At 58.2% G+C, this 19,985-nt stretch overlaps 1 protein-coding gene across 5 annotated transcripts; it reads left to right on the top strand.

The window, feature by feature from the left end:
* Positions 1-235: 235 nt before the first annotated feature.
* On the top strand, positions 236-19,985 carry FAM78A (family with sequence similarity 78 member A). Of its 5 annotated transcripts, none has more exons than XM_066366863.1 (3): positions 236-770; positions 1,379-2,468; positions 17,960-19,985. In XM_066366863.1, exons 2-3 carry the CDS (start codon positions 2,146-2,148, stop codon positions 18,486-18,488), a joined length of 852 nt encoding a protein of 283 aa, XP_066222960.1. In that variant the 5' UTR covers positions 236-770; positions 1,379-2,145; the 3' UTR covers positions 18,489-19,985. The 5 variants fall into 5 exon arrangements, with proteins under 5 accessions (XP_066222960.1, XP_066222962.1, XP_066222964.1 ...); XM_066366865.1 differs by lacking the exon at positions 236-770 and adding an exon at positions 876-1,048; XM_066366867.1 differs by lacking the exon at positions 236-770 and adding an exon at positions 1,040-1,052.

The following is a 19,985-nucleotide window of genomic DNA, read 5'->3' on the forward strand; positions in this document are numbered from 1 at the left end:
CAGAAAGCCTCCGAGTTCAAAGGGCATCGAGAGCAGCCCACCTGGACCAGAGGCACAAGCCGAACTACACTTCCCAGAATCCGCCGGGCTTGCCAAAAAGGAAATGTCGTTTGTGCATGGAGAGACTCAGCTCTCCCAGCAGCTGCAGATAGAGAAGGAGCGAGAGGGGGGAAAGGGGGGCGGGTGGCCAGGGGGAGGGCGGGCGGTGTGCGGGGGAGCGAGGGTGGAGAGCAGGGCGGGTGAGCAGGAGGAGGAGGCGGCGCTCGCCGCCGCGGCCGCCGCCTGCGGACCTGCATCCCCGCGGGGCTGGCGAGCGGGCGGCGGTGCCTGCTAGCGCTGCCCTCCGGCCGGCGGCTGCGGGCGGACGCGGGGCCAGGCGGGCGCAGGGGCTGAGTTTCTGCAAAGTTTGACCTGGTTGCCTTTCCGATGCTGCAGCAGAGCGAGGCAGCGCGGGGCACGCCAGGCGGCTGCGGCGCGGCGGCGGGGCTGAGCGGCGACAGCACGCTTACAATGATCATAAAATAAAGGAGGCTCGCGGGGTGGGGGCGAGAGAGCCACAAGCCTCAGCCCTCCGCCCCCGGCCACCCCCCTGCAGCCCCAGGCTAGGAGGACGTGGGGGCCGGGGGAGCCCACGCCGGCCCCAGACCCCAGTAGACCCAAAGGACACTGCCCGGGGAAGGGGGTTGGGGCACCCGGAGGACGCACCCGCGGCGGGGTCAGGGGCGGCCGGAGGGCGGCGACCGGGGCACGCGGATTGGCCCGAGGGGCAGGTGAGTCTCCGGTGCCGCCCGGGCGGGGGCGTGCGCGCCAAAGTTCCCCCGCGGCTGCGAGCGCGCCCGGCGCGCGGGGACCCTGGGCCGCTAAAGGCTGGCGAGGGGGGACAGAAGCGCCTGATCCGGCGGGGCTAGGACACTGCGCCCTCCGAGGATCTGCGGGGTCCCGGCCCGGGAAGGGGTGCATGCTGGATCAGACCGGCCTGCGGGGGTGGCATTGCGACCCCAGGGTGCCGGAGGGACCCGACTGGGGAAGGGGCACCGGCGGCGAGGCGGTAGGTGCGGTGCCAGGGCCAGCAAGTCCACGCGGCCCTCTGCAGTGCCAGCCTGTCGCCCCCCTCCCCCGCCCCCGGGCCGGGAGGGTGTCAGCGGAGATGTCACGGGCGGCGATTATTCGTTGGTGCGTGCGGTCGCGCGGCTGCCACTGACGGGGCGGGCGGGGGGTGGGGGCGCGCCGCCTCCGGGGAGACCGCCCAGAGCTGTGCTGTCAGCTCCGCAGTCCGCGCCCGGCGCACACGCTTCGCTGTTCCGCGCGCCCCCCGCGGCAAAGTTAGGCTCAACTTTGAGGCGGGCCTTGACGTCCTGTCCCTTCCATCTCTCATCAGGTCCTCGGCGGCCGCGGCGAACTAGGCGGCGGCTGGAGCGCAGACCCGGAGCCCCGTACAGCGGGCGGCGACAGCGACGAGCGGACGCGGTGCATTCCCGTGAGGGCGTCGGCCCGCGCCCGCCAGTGGGCACCGACCGGGACCCTTGCTGCACCGCGCTCCTTGGAAACCTCGCGGACGGCGGGAGCCGAGCGCTCGCCTCCAGGAAGCCGCGGGTCGGCGCTCGCCCTCGAGGGAACCGGGACCTCTGCCGACTGAACAGAAACTGCCCTTCCATTGATTCTGCCGGGTTGGTTGAGAGGCCGGGCGCGTGTGCCCCGAGCGCGTGCGGAAGGCAGGAGGGCAGGAAGTTGGTCTTCTGCAGTGAGGGTGGCGGCGGCGCCGCGCCGGGACAGAGCCTTCCTTATTTATGTGTCTGCCGGCATTCGCCTTCTTCCCCGAAGACTTCAGGGAGCGTCCCGGAGCCGCGTTCCCCGCCTGCGAGGCACGGAAGGGCTGGATATCTGAACATGATTATCTATTAACATCCAAACTTTTCTTTTTTTAACCCAAAGAATATCGGTGATTTTTGTTCACTGCTAGCAGAAGAAGAGAGAACTCAGGGCCCTTGAAATGCAGCAAAATCCTTATTTATAAACAGGCCTGAGGTTGTGATATGCAAACGCCCCCCTACTCAGTGAATGTTCTATCCTATGGATATCTGTCTTGAGATTTGAAATCGGAGAGCAACCCTGTGTGCCCTGGGTCCGGCAACCTCCATCCTTTCAATGCCCAGTTTTCTCTGGGACTGCTGGCCTTCCCTGGAGATCAGAGCGCTACTGCGTGCCATGGGCTGTATTCAGAGCATCGGGGACAAAGCCAGAGTCTTCCGGGAAGGTATCGCGGTGATTGATGTGAAAGCCTCTATCGACCCCATTCCCACCAGCATCGATGAGTCCTCCAGTGTGGTGCTCCGCTACCGGACACCCCATTTTCGTGCCTCGGCCCAGGTGGTCATGCCGCCCATCCCCAAGAAGGAGACCTGGATAGTTGGCTGGATCCAGGCATGCAGCCACATGGAGTTCTACAACCAGTACGGGGAGCAGGGCATGTGAGTACTGCTCAGAGGCACGCTCTGGGGGGGCTGTCAGGGCGGGGAGACCCGAGACTTGGGGCTGGGCTCAGGGCCTCACTGGGGGCAGAGGGAAGCTTTATACTTGTACAGAAGTGGCCTCGGAGTCCTTCTTGGCCATGTGATCTCCTAGAAGGCTGGCACGTTGGGGCCGTGGCTCTGGGACCTTCCTTCCCACTGAGCTCTTCCCTGCAGATTGCTGAGAAAGCAGGGGAATATTCTGCCAGGTGCCTCTTTGACAAAACAAGCATGGCTGTCTGGGTCACCCGGGAGGCCGAGGCTTGGTCGCCAGGCCCAGGCCTCCGTGAGCCCGTGCGGCGGATATTTGGGGAAGTGATGGGGAGCTCTGAAGCCTCCTGAGTTATTTGCAAGTGCTGTGTGGTTGGGTCTGAACTTGTCTTTGGCGTTTTCAGATGCACATCAGGACCTGGGGGAGTGCTTTACTGTTGTTACCAGCGCTGTTCTGTTTGGAAGAACAGCTGCTTTTAGAAACCGGGGTTGCTCCGTGGGGTGGTGTTTTTTGTCTCCAGGGCAGGAGGCCACTTAGCTAGGCATTAGTTTAAGTATCCAGAGGGCTCCAGCAGAGCCCTAACAGCTGAGAGGAGCCCACTGGCTTCTTCTCTCCAGTCTGGTCTCCAGAATGTTCCCAGGATCATGTAAATGCAGGACATTGGGACCCTGGGACTCTTCTGGCCTGTCCCCGGCTCTCAGAGATGGTGATCCTGGGTGTGGAAAGAACAGTGGTAGAGGTAACTTGAAGGGCCACCCTGAGACAGGGCAGTGACCATGGCTGTTTCTGGGGCACCAGGACCTTTCTGAGAGAGCTGGCCGTGGCCACTCTCCCGTAGTGTCCCTCCTGGGCAGCCTCCCGGGTCTGCACGGAAGGAACAGAGAGAATTTCCCCGAGTAGGAACCTTTCACCGATGTAGGAACATCCCGGGCCATCTGAAATTAGAGAGGGGTAAGGAGGGGAAGAGAGGTTGGGGGGACACACACACACACACACACACCAAATCTTATGGCTTCTCCACTTAATAACTGAAGTTACAAGGGAAAGGGGAGGATCACGGGAAAACTTAAGACGCGGGTGTACCCGTGATCCCCCCGAAGAGGTGTGTGCGCCGCCTAACACTCATCGGCTCCTCCGTCAGCCTGCTTTCTGTGCCCAAGCCCTTTAATTCCCCAAAGCAGCTTTTAATCCAGGACAGGGGCTGACTTCCTATTCCAAAAGGGAAACGTGTGTCTTAGCCATTTGGTGCGGACCTTTCCTCAGAAGCCTTAAGCTCGGAGCCTTCTCAGGCTTTTGCAAGGCTTCTGGGACAACTGGCAAGACACCAAGGTTTTGCTCGGGGGCTTCAGGCTAGGTCTCTTTTCTCCCCCTAGAAGTTCCGGGGTAAGGTAGGCAGAGGGTCCTTCCGAACTTGGGAAGAGAGGGGTGCCCGGGGGAAGAAGGCCGTGGAGAGCGGAAGGGGCTGCGTTCTGATGGGATGGACGTGGCGTGTGGTGGGGAGGGGACAGGCCTGGCGCGCTGCCTCGGCCTTCCCCTTTGCACACGGGGTTTCCAGCCTTCAAGGCCTTACGCTCCACGTGGCAGCTCTGGGTAGGTCCAGGCACTCTTGCTGGAGGCTGGTCCGAGTCAGGAGACCCGAGACAACCGTTCTCTTTCTGTGCCAGTCCTTGGTTCCTGGGTAGAGGAACCCCGGGCGCATCTAGACTGCAGTCAAGCGGACTTGGGCGGGAGTCCAGGCTCCGCCACTGTCCAGGCCGTGACCTGAGCCACTCTGACCCTTGGTGTCCTCCTCTGCAAATTGGGGCGTACTAGTCCTTGCGCCACGGTTTATTGTGAGAAGGATGGGAGTCGGCACGATGCCAGGCCCACGGTGTAAAACACTCAGTAAGGCGGGTGGCTTTCGCCTTTAGCGTTATTCGGCCTGTGATGATGACCCTCTGCCGGGGAGCGAGCGGTGGGCAGAATCATGGCCGCAACTAAAGAGTTCCGACGGACGTAAATCACCCTTGTACTGGGTTTTCTCCCCGGCCCGGACTTCCTCTTTTGCACAGGGCCACTTCCTGACTTTAAAACGTGTTGAAATAGTGAAGTCGTGAACGCTTGGAGTTCTCAAGAGTCCGAGGCCGCTTTCTTTGCTCTCTGCCTGCTCCCCTTGGTCCCCTCCCCTTCTTGGGGCACCTCTGTTGCCACAGGACCCTTTATGTCCGCATCCCATTCCTTTGGGTTTATAATCCCACGTGGGAGGGGACCAGCTTCAGAGAAAGGGCCAAGTTTGAGGCTCCCTAGGAGGGTCAGTGTCCTTACTGGACTCAGGCCACAGGGTCAGACTGACTGACCAGTGCTGGCTCTGGGGCCTTGGAAAGCCACCCCGCGGAGCTTCGGTTCTGTCATTGGTCAGAACTCCCCACAGGCCGCTGGGAGGGTCCGGTGAGGACAGGTGTAGGGGCTGTGTTTGCAGCTGCTCAGCTTACTAGGAATCAACAGGAGCATGTTTAAGAATTACGGAAGAGCACGGTTCCTCGCGTGGGGCCTCCCGTCTGTGGGCAGAGCGCGCTCGTCACCCAGGGCCCCCTGGAAGTGAGAAAGGCTGGTTTTAGAAAAAGCCTGGAAGTAAGTGGATGTGACCTCAAAAAACCCTTCCCATCTTCCTTACTCCAAACTACTCTTTTTCATATTTTTAAGCCCCGTGACATGAAAGAAAGGGAGCAGTGATGAGCCGTGGGACTGACCAGAGACCTCCAGCTGCCTAGCACTGTCCCCTCGCTCTGCTTGGACTGGAGGCTGTCCCGCGCACTGTGGGCTGTTGAGTAGCCTCCCTGGTCTGTACCCACTCAATGCCGATAGCCCCCCAACTCCCTGCTGTGGCAACCAAAAATGTTTCCAGACACTGCCCGTTGTCTCTGGGAGGGGTGTGAAGCCACTCCTGGTTGAGAACCATTGGAATAGACCCCAACAATATGAATCATTAAAACAAAACCCACATTCTGGGCTTCAGTGGCCCAGGGCGGGCAGAGCCAAGGTGGCAAAGGTTAGGGCTTCTGTCTGTTACAAACGGGCTTGCATTCAAAATATTAATTCCAGATACTTAACTGAGAGCCATAATACCCCCCAAATGTTATCCCTGCTTGAGATTAATCTCTAATCCAGAACTTTTTAGAATGACATTCTGGGTTTGAAATTATCTGGAATGGAATAATAATATGACTTTTACAGACAGCTATAAAATGGTGAATTTCTCCACACCAACTTGAGAGGATTCTATATGGTTTTGGGTCCAACCCACATTGTTTTGAAAGCCACCCCCCTCCCCTGAAAACTGTTGGAGACACCTGCCTCGACAGCCCCGTCCCCCGCAATTCCTCAACCGCCACCTGTCAGCTGGCACAGTCTTCTAAGTGACAAGTCACAATTTCTCACCTGTGTGGGAGACACTTCACATTGTCCCTAGCTTGCCCTTCTCTGGAGCCCCCAAGGGAATCTGGCCCAAGGCCAAGGCCCAGGCCCAGGCTCAGGTCTGTTTCTGGCTCAGGGTTCTGCCAAAGGGCAGACTTGGGGGTGAGGGGAAGAGAGCAGCTCAAGAGGAGAGGGTCTCTCGGGGTTCACAGTGCCACCTCCCCTCACCCTCGCCCAGCAGGGTGTGGATCCCAGCTCTGCCATTCAGTGGTGCTTGACTGTGGGCCAGTCTCAACCTTCCTGAGCCTCCCTGTTCCCATCTGTGAAGTGGGGAGAACAGTCCTTCCCTCGTGCAGGGGTGAGGATTATGTGAGGAGTGAACCTAGCACAGTGCCTGGTGCCTCCTAAGGCTCAGTCAGTGGGAGCTGTCAACGCCATAGCTACCGATAATCCAGTGGTGACGCAGCGCCCGGCAGACCCAGCGTAAGGACTGCTCTGGTGTGGTTGTTGCTGAATTGGGTTTTGTGTACCCGTCTTACGGGGTGAGAGCCTTGGGCGGTGAGACTTCTGAGGGTCTTTGCAGCCACAGGGTTGGGTGACATCTGCTGTCACAGGAGGATGAGGCTGGTGGGAGAGGGCTAGGGGTGGGGAGGGACCTGAGGCCTTGGGGACACGCTGGAGCTGGGGCGATACTCAGAGGTGCCCAGCTCCTTCCTCCTCCGCCCTGTTATTTCACAAGAACATCATCTGATGTGAGGAGGAAACGTCCCTGAGGCCTGAAGCCGCTTGCCCAAGGCAGCTTGCTCTGCGCAGTGGGTCTGGGGACAGGCTGGGAGGACTGGCCCTGGTGACCACGTGGCTTCCTCCTGCAGCCCTGGCCGGAGCCATGGGCGCTGCACAGAACAATCGAGGATGCTGCTTCCTCTCTTCACCCGGAAGGCGGCCTCCCCCAGCTGCTGGGTCCCGGCAGAGGCGTGGGTGGGAGAGGGAAGTCCTCACTTCCAGGCTTTGGGGTGGGAGGAAGTGGCAGGGGACTGCCCGGCCCAAAGAGAACTCCCCCTGGACCGGGCCGGCCAAGTCATCACCCCAACCCTTACCTTCCGAGCGCCCAAAACAAAAGCTGGCTGTCCCTGGAGAGGTGCGAGGAGGCACCCGGCAGCCACTGTGACCAGGGGAAGAATTCAGTACAGAGACCCCTGTGTTTGCCGATTGGATTGGGGTAAAACGTCAAAGACCAGTGGCTCCCACGAGGGAAGGCGATCAGATGGTAGACTGCATTCTTTTTATTTAAATAAAAGCTGTAAAACATATAGGGTAGGAACCCATTTTTGTGATACAGTCATCACGGAAAGTGGGAACAGGCACTGTGTGGATGAGAGGGAAAGGTCTAGAGCAGGGGTCCCCAAACTTTTTACACAGGGGGCCAGTTCACTGTCCTTCAGACCATTGGAGGGCCAGACTATAAAAAAAACTATGAACAAATCCCTATGCACACTGCACAGATCTTATTTTAAAGTAAAAAAAAACAAAACGGGCACAAATACAATATTTAAAATAAAGAACAAGTAAATTTAAATCAACCAACTGACCAGTATTTCAATGGGAACTATGCTCCTCTCACTGACCACCCATGAAAGAGGTGCCCCTTCCAGAAGTGCGGAGGGGGCGGATAAATGGCCTCAGGGGACCGCATGTGGCCCGCGGGCTGTAGTTTGAGGACCCCTGGTCTAGAGAGATGTTTCCCGGGCTGTAGAGTGGCGGGTAACCTCAGGGAGGGGCGCCTCAGGGAGGGGCAGGCCCGCCCGGAGAGATGGCTTTCATTTCTTATTCATGCACTTCTCTCTGGCCAGCGTTAAAAAAACAAACAAAACAAAAGCACAGCATCTATAACGGAAAACTGAAACGGAACGGGCCCCACCGGGCTGGCCCCTCTGGCTGGGCCCGGGGCCGGGGCAAAGAGGGGTGCAGGCCTGGCCTCAGTGCAGCTTGTGTGGGGAGGAGGGGGACGCCAGAACCCCTCCCTCGGAGAGCAGGGGCCTGGTGGGAGAGGGCTTCTGGGCCTGTTTCTGTAAAATTGCAAAACTGGACAGAATTTGAACTTCTTGCAAACGGTACAGATGGTTTCATCGGGGACCAGGCGGGCTAATCCCCAAGTGCCCGTCTGCCTGAGTGAGGGCGCGGGCACCCGTGCCAGGCAGCCCTGGGCGGGGAGCCTCAAGTCCTCCTCTGTGAACCTCTTAGTGTGCCCGGCAGGTGCCGTGGGACGTGAAATACTGTTCGGGTGGACTTAGTTCAGTGTTATTTCAATTTAAAGCAACAAATTTAACATATATTACGAAAATGAATAGATACTGCTCACAAAAATTAGGGGATATTTCAAAATGAATATGAAGTGATGAGAAAAAGAAGCATTTGATTTTCTTTTTTTTTATTAAACAAGAACATCAGAAAAGCAAAGGACAAGTCAAAAAAGTTGTTTAATTATGCAAATGAGATGCAAAACCAACTTTTATTTCATTGGTGAAGATGCACTAGACAGGAGTACCTGCATGTGCCCTGGCCCCCTAATTTCTGTGAGCCGTGTATATTAGGAAAATGACTATATATCTATATACCTAGCGTATTTGACCTGTTATTTCAAAGGTGTTTCTTAGGAAAAGATAAATTTAGTTGAGTTTTTTTTTTTTTTTTTTTTTAAATTTTTATTTATTTATTCATTTTGAGAGGAGAGAGAGAGTGAGAGAGAGAGAGAGAGAGAGAAAGGGGGGAGGAGCAGGAAGCTTCAACTCCCATATGTGCCTCAGACCAGGCAAGTACAGGGTATTGAACCGGCGACCTCAGCATTCCAGGTCGATGCTTTATCCACTGCGCCACCACAGGTCAGGCGAGTTTTTTTTTTTGTTTTGTTTTGTTTTCATTTTTCTGAAGCTGGAAACAGGGAGAGACAGTCAGACAGACTCCCGCATGCGCCCGACCGGGATCCACCCGGCACGCCCACCATGGGGCGACGCTCTGCCCAACAGGGGGCGATGCTCTGCCCATCCTGGGCGTCGCCATGTTGCGACCAGAGCCACTCTAGCGCCTGGGGCAGAGGCCAAGGAGCCATCCCCAGCGCCCGGGCCATCTTTGCTCCAATGGAGCCTTGGCTGCGGGAGGGGAAGAGAGAGACAGAGAGGAAAGCGCGGCGGAGGGGTGGAGAAGCAAATGGGCGCTTCTCCTGTGTGCCCTGGCCGGGAATCAAACCCGGGTCCTCCGCACGCTAGGCTGATGCTCTACCGCTGAGCCAACCGGCCAGGGTGAGTTTTTTTTTTTAAGTGATTGATTTTAAGGAAAACAATACAGGAGATATGTAGATGGGACCTAAGTGTAGAAAGAGACAGGAAGTTTGGTCACTGCTCTGAGACCTGGTGGGCTGGGCGGACGGTCCGGCTCTGGGGTCCAGAACTCCCCGTGCAGTCAGGGCTCGCTGGAGCAGGGAGAGTGTGCTTCCCTCGGCCCAGGGCCGCTGAGGGGCCTTCCATGGACACCTCTGCGCCTCCCTGGTTTCCTTCACTCTCTCCTGAGAGGCCTTCGCACTGGGCCAGCTTGGACTGGAGGCTGGGCCTGGAGCCCCAGAGTGGCCATCCCCAGCCCTGTGGTGGCCCTCAGCACAGGCTCAACCCTTCTCCAGCCTCTAGGGAAGGCCTTTCGGTAACCCTTCTGGCTCATTCTCAGCCAGGCGTGCTGCTCAGAGCCTGTGTGTGTGTGTGTGTGTGTGTGTGTGTGTGTGTGTGCATGTGAGTGTGTGTGCATTGGGTGAGGGTCTGTCGGAGGCTGGGAGGTAAGAGCCTCTGTGTATGTCTGTGCGTGTGTGTGCATGCGTGTGTGTGCGTGTGTGTTGGGCAGGGGCCTGCAGAGGCCAGCGGGTGAGAGCTTGCTCAGGCTGTGGGTCCTGGCCTGGCGGCTTCCTGGTGATGTGATCTTGGGCTGGGCCTCTGACGTCTCCGAGTCTCCTCTATAAACGGCACCCCCACCCCGGGCCTGGCCCCCCGGCCCCCCGGCCCTGGCCCAGGGTCGGTGAGGGGAAGCTCGGGGCTGAGGTGGGTTCATAGGGCGCCTGGCTGGCGGATGTGCTCGGGGACCATGACCGCTGTCACTGTGGGGACAGCCCAGGTGGGAGTGGCCCTGCCGCTGCAGCTGCTCCAGGTGAGAGGGAGCACCCACAGCCACGGCTCTGGGTGAGGGTCCCCTGAGCAAAGCTGGACTCGTCACTGAGACAACCCCCCCACCCCCCGGCTCTGGCCCCACCCACCGTGTAAATCCTGGAGGCCTGGCTCCTGCTCTCTCGGGATCGTCAACAATGATCATATAATTATTTAATCACCCCTTGGCTGTGCCAGAAAACAGCAGGACGAGGACCAAGTGGCATCTAGGATGCCGGGCACTTGGCCTTGGGGGCAGGGTTAGGGCGGGCTTGGGGGGGGCGGGGGGGTTCTCCAGAGCTCAGCCGGGAGCACCACTGTGGAGGACAGGAGGGGGAGGGGCGCGGGGGCTCCTGGCAGAAGGCCCCGTGGTGGGGTGGGGTGGTGGGCATGGCCCCTTAAGGAACTGAGAATGGCCGTGGAGTCTGCAGCCTGGGGAGGGTGAGTGCGTGTGTGCGCGAGCGTGCGCGCATGCGCCTGTGCCTGGGACCCGAGCTTCAGCTACATCTGGCTTTAAGGTCCATGTGGAGTCATGGAAGGTTTAGCGGGATTGGAGGGAGGTACGGTGCGATCAGGAGTGTTTTTATTTATTTATTTATTTATTTATTTATTTATTTATTTATATTTATTTATTTTTGTATTTTTCTTAAGTTGGAAACGGGGAGGCAATCAGACAGACTCCCGCATGCGCCCAACCAGGATCCACCCGGCACGCCCACCAGGGGGCAATGCTCTGCCCATCTGGGGTGTCTCTCTGCCGCAATCAGAGCCATTCCAGCGCCTGAGGCAGAGGCCACAGAGCCATCCTCAGCGCCTGGGCAAACTTTGCTCCAATGGAGCCTTGGCTGCGGGAGGGGAAGAGAGAGACATAGGAAGGAGGGGGAGGGGTGGAGAAGCAGATGGGCGCTTCTCCTGTGTGCCCTGGCCGGGAATCAAACCTGGGACTCCCACACGCCAGGCAGACGCTCTACCACTGAGCTAACCGGCCAGGGCCTCAGGAGTGTTTTTTTTTTTTTTTTCCTTTCCTTTTTCTGAAGCTGGAAACAGGGAGAGACAGTCAGACAGACTCCCGCATGCGCCCGACCGGGATCCACCCGGCACGCCCACCATGGGGCGACGCTCTGCCCAACAGGGGGCGATGCTCTGCCCCTCCGGGGCATCGCTCTGTCGCGACCAGAGCCACTCTAGCGCCTGGGGCAGAGGCCAAGGAGCCAACCCCAGCGCCCGGGCCATCTTTGCTCCAATGGAGCCTTGGCTGCGGGAGGGGAAGAGAGAGACAGAGAGGAAAGCGCGGCGGAGGGGTGGAGAAGCAAATGGGCGCTTCTCCTGTGTGCCCTGGCCGGGAATCGAACCCGGGTCCTCTGCACGCTAGGCCGACGCTCTACCGCTGAGCCAACCGGCCAGGGCCTATCAGGAGTGTTTTTAAAGGATCGTTCAAGGCCCCGGCTGGGTAGCTCAGTTGGTTAGAGTATTGTCCTGGTAGGCCAGGGGTAGGGAATCTTTTCGGCTGAGAGAGCCATGAACGCCACATATTTTAAAATGTAATTCCGTGAGAGCCATACAACCACCTGTGTACGTTAAGCATTATCCAGTAAAAATTTGGTGTTGTCCCGGAGGACAGCTGTGATTGGCTCCAGCCACCCGCAACCATGAACATGAGTGGTAGGAAATGAATGGATCGTAATACATGAGAATGTTTTATATTTTTAACGTTATTATTTTTTTTATTAAAGCTTTGTCTGTGAGCCAGATGCAGCCATCAAAAGAGCCACATCTGGCTCGCGAGCCATAGGTTCTGACCCCTGCGATAGGCCAAGGTTGCAGGTTCGATTCCCAATCAGGGCACATACGGGAATCAGCTAATGAATACATAAATAAATGCAACAAACGGATTGTTTCTCTCTTTCTCTCTCTCTCCCCCTCTTCTTCTCTCTCCAACATTAATTTTTGAAAAATAAAAAATAAAAAGATTGCTCAGGCTTCTGGGAGGACAGCCACTGCAGGGGGCAGGCAGGGAGACCTGGAAGGGGTGAGGGGCCCTGACCGGGGTGGGGGGAGTCAAGAAGGGGGACAGTTTTGGGGCGGGAGGGAGAGTCAGGGGTGGCGGGCGTACCTGGAGGGTACCGGGCCCTCCACCACCTCTGCTGACCCGGGCGGCACCTCCCTGCATTTCTCTCGTGGCTCTGTGGCCGGCCTTGGCAGCAGGCGCTCTGCGAACTCCTGTTTGGGGGTGACGGTTGGGGACCACAGGAGGCACTGGGGGTCGAGGGACGCTGAAGGGTCCGTGTCTGACAGGACACGAGGGGGCCTTCTGACGTCCGGCTTCCAGCCTGGACTTGCCTGCTGTCCTTGGGGTTCCCCTCCCTGCGAGGACCAGGATCTGGAGAGGAGGCGGCTGAGCTGGTGGGACCAGAACCCGTGAACTGGGGCCGGGACGGGTGTGTCTGCCTTTACCCCGAGTCCCCCACCTCCAAGCAGAGCCACCGGTGGGACCAGAACCCATGAACCGGGGCCGGGACGGGCGTGTCTGCCTTTACCCCGAGTCCCCCACCTCCAAGCAGAGCTGCCGGTGGGACCAGAACCCATGAACCGGGGCCGGGACGGGCGTGTCTGCCTTTACCCCGAGTCCCTCACCTCCAAGCAGAGCTGCTGGTGGGACCAGATCCCGTGAACCGGGGCCGGGACGGGCGTGTCTGCCTTTACCCCGAGTCCCCCACCTCCAAGCAGAGCCACCCGCTGAGCCCCTGTGCGCGGGCACAGGTGCGGGGGTCCTTGCCAACTTACCCGTTTGGACAAGGAGGGTGCCCAGTGCGCAGGGCTAGGGGCTGAGCTTTCCCGCCACTCCGTGCAGCAGAGACCGAAGCCCAAGGCCACTGCAGAACAAACAGGCGATCTTAAGAGGAGGCGAAACGGCAGGAAACCCACTCCTTTCAGAGTCTGAAACCATAAGTAAGTTCAAGGAGGTGTCCGGTCAGCTCAGGGCCGGCCAGTCCTAAGTGCTGACACCTCCCTCAAGTGGTTCCAGAAACTTCCACACGTTGCTGTTTACTGTGAACCAGGTAGCATACGTCAGCCAGTGGTGGGATTCAGCCGGTTCGTACTGGTTTGGCAAAACCAATACCTAATTTTTCATTAGTTTGGTGAACCAGTTGTTTTTTTTTTTTCTCTTTTGTGGCAGAGACAGAGTCAGAGAGAGGGACAGACAGGAAGGGAGGGAGATGAGAAACATCAATTCTTCGTTGTGGTTCCTTAGTTGTTCATTGATTTCTTTCTCATATGTGCCTTGACCGGGGGGCCTACAGCAGACTGAGTGACCCCTTGCTCAAGCCAGCAACCTTGGGCTCAAGCTGGTGAGCCCTGCTCAAACCAGATGAGCCCGCACTCAAGCTGGCAACCTCGGAGTCTCGAACCTGGGTCCTCCACATCCCAGTCTGACGCTCTATCCATTGCGCCACCACCTGGTCAGGCAGCGAACCAGTTGTTAAAATGGCAGTTGTCATCAGGTTTCTCTCTAAGGTGGGTGCCTGGGCAGCCGCCCAATGTGGAAATCATAAATTTACATTTCTTACTCTTTTTGAACATTCACCAACATTCATCTGTGCAACAGCGTTTTCTAAGCGCCCGTAGTCATGTTCGTTCCGTCCACAGATAAAAATAATCTGACAGAACTATGCTTGTAATATTTATTTATTCATTTCATAAAACTCATTACACCTTTAATGAAATACTACATTTTAATTTCCTTGCATTTGTTACTTAAGTAAACAAATATGTAACGTAAAGAGAAAAAGTGCCAAACAGCCAGACAGTGACAAGCTGTCACTGGAAATACCTTAAATAACCGTTTATTGTTTTCTGTCACGTATTATTTAATATTCTTTCATTAATATTTTAAAACTCTTGTAACATAATCTAGTTTTGTGTACCCCTTTTATTGCTCTTATTTAAGTATTAAATGCATGAAATAATGAACTACCTGTCGGTATATCGTTTTTTTATACTTAAAACGGTCATTAGGACGGAGAACCGGCTGTTAAAATGATTTGAATCCCATCGCTGACATCAGCACATTTAACCCCTCAAACCTTGCAAGGTGGGAAGAGTTAGCTCCAGTTCACTGAGGGGGAAATGGAGGCTCAAAGATTTGTGACTTGGTCAGAGCTAGGAGCCAGAGGGAGACTGGGACCCCACTGGGGGGGGTCTGTGTCCCCCAGAAGCTGTGCCGTTAACCACGCTCCCTCCCACTTCCTCAATGGGAACATGGCCCACGGGGACCAGTCAGCCTGTGCTGGCTGTGTAAAATAAACAGACACCCTGAGCCCTGGTTCTGAGTAATGCCCCACATGAGACCCGGCTGCCTGCCAGTTTGTGAGGGTGGTCACCTGTCTGTGACTGAGCTGGGGCGGAAAGGAACCACGGAGCTTGGGGTTCAGAGGCTGAGAGGGAGCGAGACAGAGAGGCCGATCTCCACACCAGCTCACAGGAAGTGGAAGGGGGCCATGGAAGAACACAGTTCCTTTCGCAAGTTTGCGTCCTGACGTTTAGAAAGCTCTGGCAAGCGAGTGTAACCACCGTGAGCAGACGGTTTGGGCGGCCGGCACGGGCTTCTGCTGCTGGCGGTGGGTGGGGGGGTCTGCCAGAGCCCCGCGATCTTGGGGACCCGCGGGCTTTTGGAGACGTGAGGCCCCTGGGGCTGCCTGCTGCCCACGCTCCCTCTGAGTGTGATGGACCCACGGCCCTGGGCAGGAGGTGGCCTACTAGGCGGGCGTTCTCCTCATTTGCCACCTTTTCAAGAAAATAAAACAGATGACAGAGATGAAATAAACAAAAATTGGCCAAGTCGTGTTCATAATCATTCCTCCTATGGCGGCCCCAGTCCTGCCACCTGCTAACGTTTGAGTGACGCGTCCCAGTAGAGGAATGCAGAGTGTGTGTGTGTGTGTGTGTGTGTGTGTGTAAAGATAAACATGAACTTTACCATTCTGACCACATTTACGTTCAGTGACGTGAAATCCATCCGCCCCGGTAGAGGAATGCAGAGTGTGTGTGTGTGTGTGAATGCAGAGTGTGTGTGTATGTGTGTGTGTAAAGATAAACACGAACTTTACCATTCTGACCACATTTACGTTCAGTGACGTGAAATCCATCCGCCAGGCTGTGCGTCGGAAACTCGGTCCCCATTAAACAGCCCTCCCCCCTCCGGCCCCTGGAACCATCTTCCTTTCCATCTCTATGAATGTGACCGCTCTAGGGACCTCACACGAGTGGAATCACATAGTATTTGTCCTTCTGTGACTGGCTGATTTCGCTCAGCGTGATGTGCTCCGGGTCCATCTGTGTTGTGACATGTGTTGGAATGATGTCCTTCCTGTTTAAGGCTGAATCCTATTCCCGGTGTGGATGGACCCCGTGTCGTTCGTCCATCCCCCATCGGCGGACGCCCGGGTTGCTTCCAGCCGCGGGCCGTCGGGAGCGGTGCCGCAGTGCGCAGGGACGCACCTGTGAGGGCGCAGAGCCCACCGCGCAGGTCTGGCGTGGGCAGGCGTGCAGCGCTCTGCGTGCCGAGCGTCCTCCGCGTTGGTATCGAAGGGCCCCGGGGGACCAGCGCTAGACCCAGTCAGGCTGCCCGGGTCCCTGGCCCCGCTGCTCGGCCAGGTCACCTCGGAAAACCCCGACTGCCGCCTTCGCGCCACCTAGCTGTCCAGTAGGGTGCACGTGACTGTTGACGAGCCTCTGAGGGGTGGCTCCCCAGCTGCTGCTGCGGGGTCCTCAGGGCAGCTCTGACAGGCTGGTGTCCTCTTCCGTCTGACCGCTATTCTTATAGCAACAACAGCGATGACGATGGTGTTAGCGGCTACCGACTACTGGCATTTATTTACTTTGGGCCCAGCCCCGGGCTGGCACATTCCTGTCCCCCTCCTCCAGTGACCTCAGCAGGGACGTGTGTCCAAGACTGGGTGGCTGAGGGAGGTCTGGTTCCTGCATGGGGTCTCAGGCCACGGAGGGGGGAGCTGGGACTTGCAGCAAGGCCTGTGGGGTTCCTGAGCCTGAGCTCTAGGGCAGCCCTGGTGCCTGCTCTGCCCCAGGAAGCCGGGGCCCCTAGGCCCGCAGCAGGTGTGAGAGCCTCATGCGGGCTCAGCACTGCAGCAGGGCAGGGGGGCAGGGGGACACTGCAGAGCTGGGCGCCGACTGCGGCGCTCTGAGACACAGGGGGGGGGGGCTGGTTGGGTTCTTCCGCCCCAGAGACGGGCCAGCCAGATGGGGGCAGTTCCGGCTGTGTGGTGCTCCCTCTTCTAGGCCAGCATGAGCAGAAAGAAGGGGGAGTAGTGTGTGTGGGGGGCTTCTCTTCACCCCTGGAATCCTCAGGTGTGGGCTGAGGCCCCAGGGAGGGCCTGGGGGCCCAGGCTCCCACATGGTGGAGGAGACACAGAGGTGAGGGCCCACACCCTGAACCAGGGGTCCCCAAACTACGGCCCGCTGGCTGCATGTGGCCCCGAGGCCATTTATCCGGCCCTGAGGCCATTTATCCGGCCCCCGCTGCACTTCCGGAAGGGGCACCTCTTTCATGGGTGGTCAGTGAGAGGAGCATAGTTCCCATTGAAATACTGGTCAGTTTGTTGATTTAAATTTACTTTTTTTTATTTTATATATTGTATTTGTTCCCGTTTTGTGTTTTTTTTTTTACTTTAAAATAAGATATGTGCAGTGTGCATAGGGATTTGTTCATAGTTTTTTTTATAGTCTAGCCCTCTAACGATCTGAGGGACAGTGAACTGGCTCCCTGTGTAAAAAGTTTGGGGATCCCTGCCCTCAACAGAGGGCTCTGGGGGTGCTGGTGGCTATGACCCAGGCCCCAGTGCTGAGAGGGAAAGGTCGGAAGCACCCCTTTCACAGGTGAGGGCACTGAAAGTCAGAGGGGGCAGGTATTTTCTCCAGGTCACACACTGGTCAGTGGAGGGACCAGGAACATTCCTGTAGGTGCCTTGACCGGGCGAACCCAGGGTTTCAAACCAGCGACCTCAGCCTTCAGGGTCGATGCTCTATGCGCCGCGCCACCACCGGCCAGGGGAGCCATTCCTGTATGTGCTGACCCCATGGCCGCTGGGCTCTGAAGTCTCCTGTTGGTCTTTAAAACAAGAGAAAGACCTGGGGGCCACGTGTAGGCCAGAGGGGCTGCTGCATTTCCATCCAGGCCGGCCTGATGCTGTGTGGCTGCAGCCTCTCGGAGCCCGTGGCCTCTGCCTTAACCCTTTGAGTGGTACGAATGTTCACGTACGTCCCCTCTCAGAGGGTCACAATAAAATCACTACTCCGAGGGTTTAACCAAGGGCACATGTGGCCGTTCCACCAGCAGGAGATGTCCCATCTCAGGGGATGTCCCTCCAGCAGCTGGGCACGGCACACATCAGAGCTCTCCATTACTGTTCACCACCACCAGACCCGTCTGTGTGACGCACCTCCCCAAGGGCACATGTGGCTGTCCCCCCAGCAGGGGATGCCCCATCTCAGGGGATGTCCCTCCCAGGGGCTCTGGGCACGGCACAGGTCAGGGCTCTCCATTGCCGGTCACCACCACCAGACCCGTCCATGTGACGCACCTCCCCAAGGGCAGGCATCTAGGGCTTCCTGAAGCCCAGCCGGGGCCCAGCCCTGTCTGCTGTGTGGTTTTGGGGGGAGGAAGATGGAGTTGAGATGATGCAAGGGGACAGGATGGCCTTTGGGGGGGGGCGATGTCGGGGGAGCCCTGGTTCACCGGCCATGACGGACATTCGTTTCCTGTCTGGCCCCCTGGGAGGTAATAAGCCCCGTGGACAGAGGGGACGCAGAAAAGCCCTGTGGGTGGTGGGTGGGTGGCTGCTGAGTCAACGGGCCTTTTCTGTCCCCAGGTCCAGCTGGGAGCTCCCGGACCTCCAGGAGGGCAAGATCGAGGCCATCAGTGACTCGGACGGGGTGAACTACCCCTGGTACGGCAACACCACGGAGACGTGCACCATCGTGGGCCCCACCAAGAGGGACTCCAAGTTCATCATCAGCATGAATGACAACTTCTACCCCAGCGTCACGTGGGCCGTGCCCGTCAGTGAGAACAACGTGGCCCGACTGACCAACATCTACCGGGACCAGAGCTTCACCACGTGGCTGGTGGCCACCAACACCTCGACCAATGACATGGTCATCTTGCAGACGCTGCACTGGCGCATGCAGCTCAGCATCGAGGTGAACCCGAACCGGCCCCTGGGCCAGCGCGCCCGGCTGCGGGAGCCCATCGCCCAGGACCAGCCCAAAATCCTGAGCAAGAACGAGCCCATACCGCCCAGCGCCCTGGTCAAGCCCAATGCCAACGACGCTCAGGTCCTCATGTGGCGGCCCAAGTACGGGCAGCCGCTGGTGGTGATCCCGCCCAAGCACCGGTAACCCCCAGGGCGCGCCCGCTCGCTTCCACGCCAGCGATGACATCGCTCAAACAGCAGGCTCGTGGACGCCCCTCATCCAGCATAATACAACCATTCTACCTTGTCCGGTGGGGGGCGGGGGGTGTCTCACTGTGCACATGCCCCAGGACAGCCTCCCGCCCTCCAGATGGAACCGGCTTCCTCGCAGGGGGTAGTGGGGGGGGAGACCCAGCCAGGACAGACCAACCCCACGAGCGCCCACCTTTCAGTGTGACCTGGGGTCTCTCCTGCCCTCTCCTTTTTCTCACAGTTTTAGTCATTCACTTGCAACAGATTCCCCAACACAACTGCTTTTCAGTCTTTTTTTTTTTTTAAACAGCCTCTTGACGAGGCTCAGGGGCGGGAGGGGGAGGAGCCACTGTGTGACAGGCCCCCTCTCGCTGACCTGTGAGTGCTGTGAGGCCCTCCCGTGGTGGCTCCCCCTTGTCCCCCTTCACGCGGCCTTATGTAGACTTGCTTTGCCAAACTTTTGCCTTAAGCTGAATTTAAAGGAAAAAAAACAAACACACAAAAAAACCAAACCCGAAACCAAGAGAGAAAGCAGGATCTCTTTTTCTATTGGACTTTCCATCTTCTGCCCGAGGTGAGGGTGAGGGAGGGGGTTGGATCAGGGACGAGAGGGAGACGCCCTGAGCCCCTCTTCCCCAGGGGTCTTGGGGACACAGGCAGGGGCACAGATTCCGACCTAAAACCAGCTGCTCGCTCTCGTGTCGCAGCAGAAAGGAGACACCAGACGGAGGCTGTCTGAAGAGCCCCAGGTAGACACCCCAGTCCCCCGCACCTGCAGAGCAGGGCTGTGAGCCATGGCCTGGCCCGTCCACCCCGGGTCCATCCGCTGGGGCAGCCTTAACGTGCCCTGGGGGGGTCTTGGAGAGAAGGGGGGTCCTGTGAGTTATCGGCCATCTGTCCTCTGCGCCCATCCACAGAGGGTCCGCCCTCACAGCCCAGGGCGGGCGGCTTCTCCTTCCGGACCACACTGCCCCCCAATGCCTGGAGGGCCAGCCACTCGACCCGGTTTGGATCAGAGGTCAGAAGAAAGGCACGCCTTTCCCTCCAGGCTCCTTCTCAGGGGACGTCCCTCCCAGGGGCTCTGGGGAGGGCTGCTGACAGGCCCTGAGCCCCCCCCCCCGGGCTGGGGGTGGGGGTAGCCACGGAGGAAGCACCCACAGAAGGCTTTCCTGGACTGGGGGGGGGGCAGCTGGTGGCCACGCCCCTGCCGTCTGGGCTCAGGCTGTGGGACTCCGTGGGCCCCGGGGGGGGGGGGAGAGGCTGGTCTTTGAGGGCCACCCCCCCTCGAGTCCTGAGCCCCCCCCCGAGTCCTGAGCCCCCCCCAGTCCTGAGCGACACCCAGCTTTCTTAGCCGCATCTGCCTTCAAGGCTGCTCCCAGGAGCGGTGGGGGACACCCCACTGGAGCCCCCTCCCTCCAAGCTTGCCAAACCCACAGCTGCTTCCCTTGGG

The sequence above is a fragment of the Saccopteryx leptura genome, chromosome 2 (genome assembly GCF_036850995.1).
Source record: "Saccopteryx leptura isolate mSacLep1 chromosome 2, mSacLep1_pri_phased_curated, whole genome shotgun sequence".
NCBI lineage: Eukaryota > Metazoa > Chordata > Mammalia > Chiroptera > Emballonuridae > Saccopteryx > Saccopteryx leptura.

What these genes read in the sequence shown, in the direction of transcription:
- FAM78A (XM_066366863.1), top strand. Translation starts at nt 2,146, where the DNA reads ATGCCCAGTTTTCTCTGGGACTGCTGGCCTTCCCTGGAGATCAGAGCG. An exon ending in CAGTACGGGGAGCAGGGCAT is followed by an intron (nt 2,469 to 17,959) that starts GTGAGTACTGCT and finishes TTCTGTCCCCAG; the next exon opens with GTCCAGCTGGGAGCTCCCGG.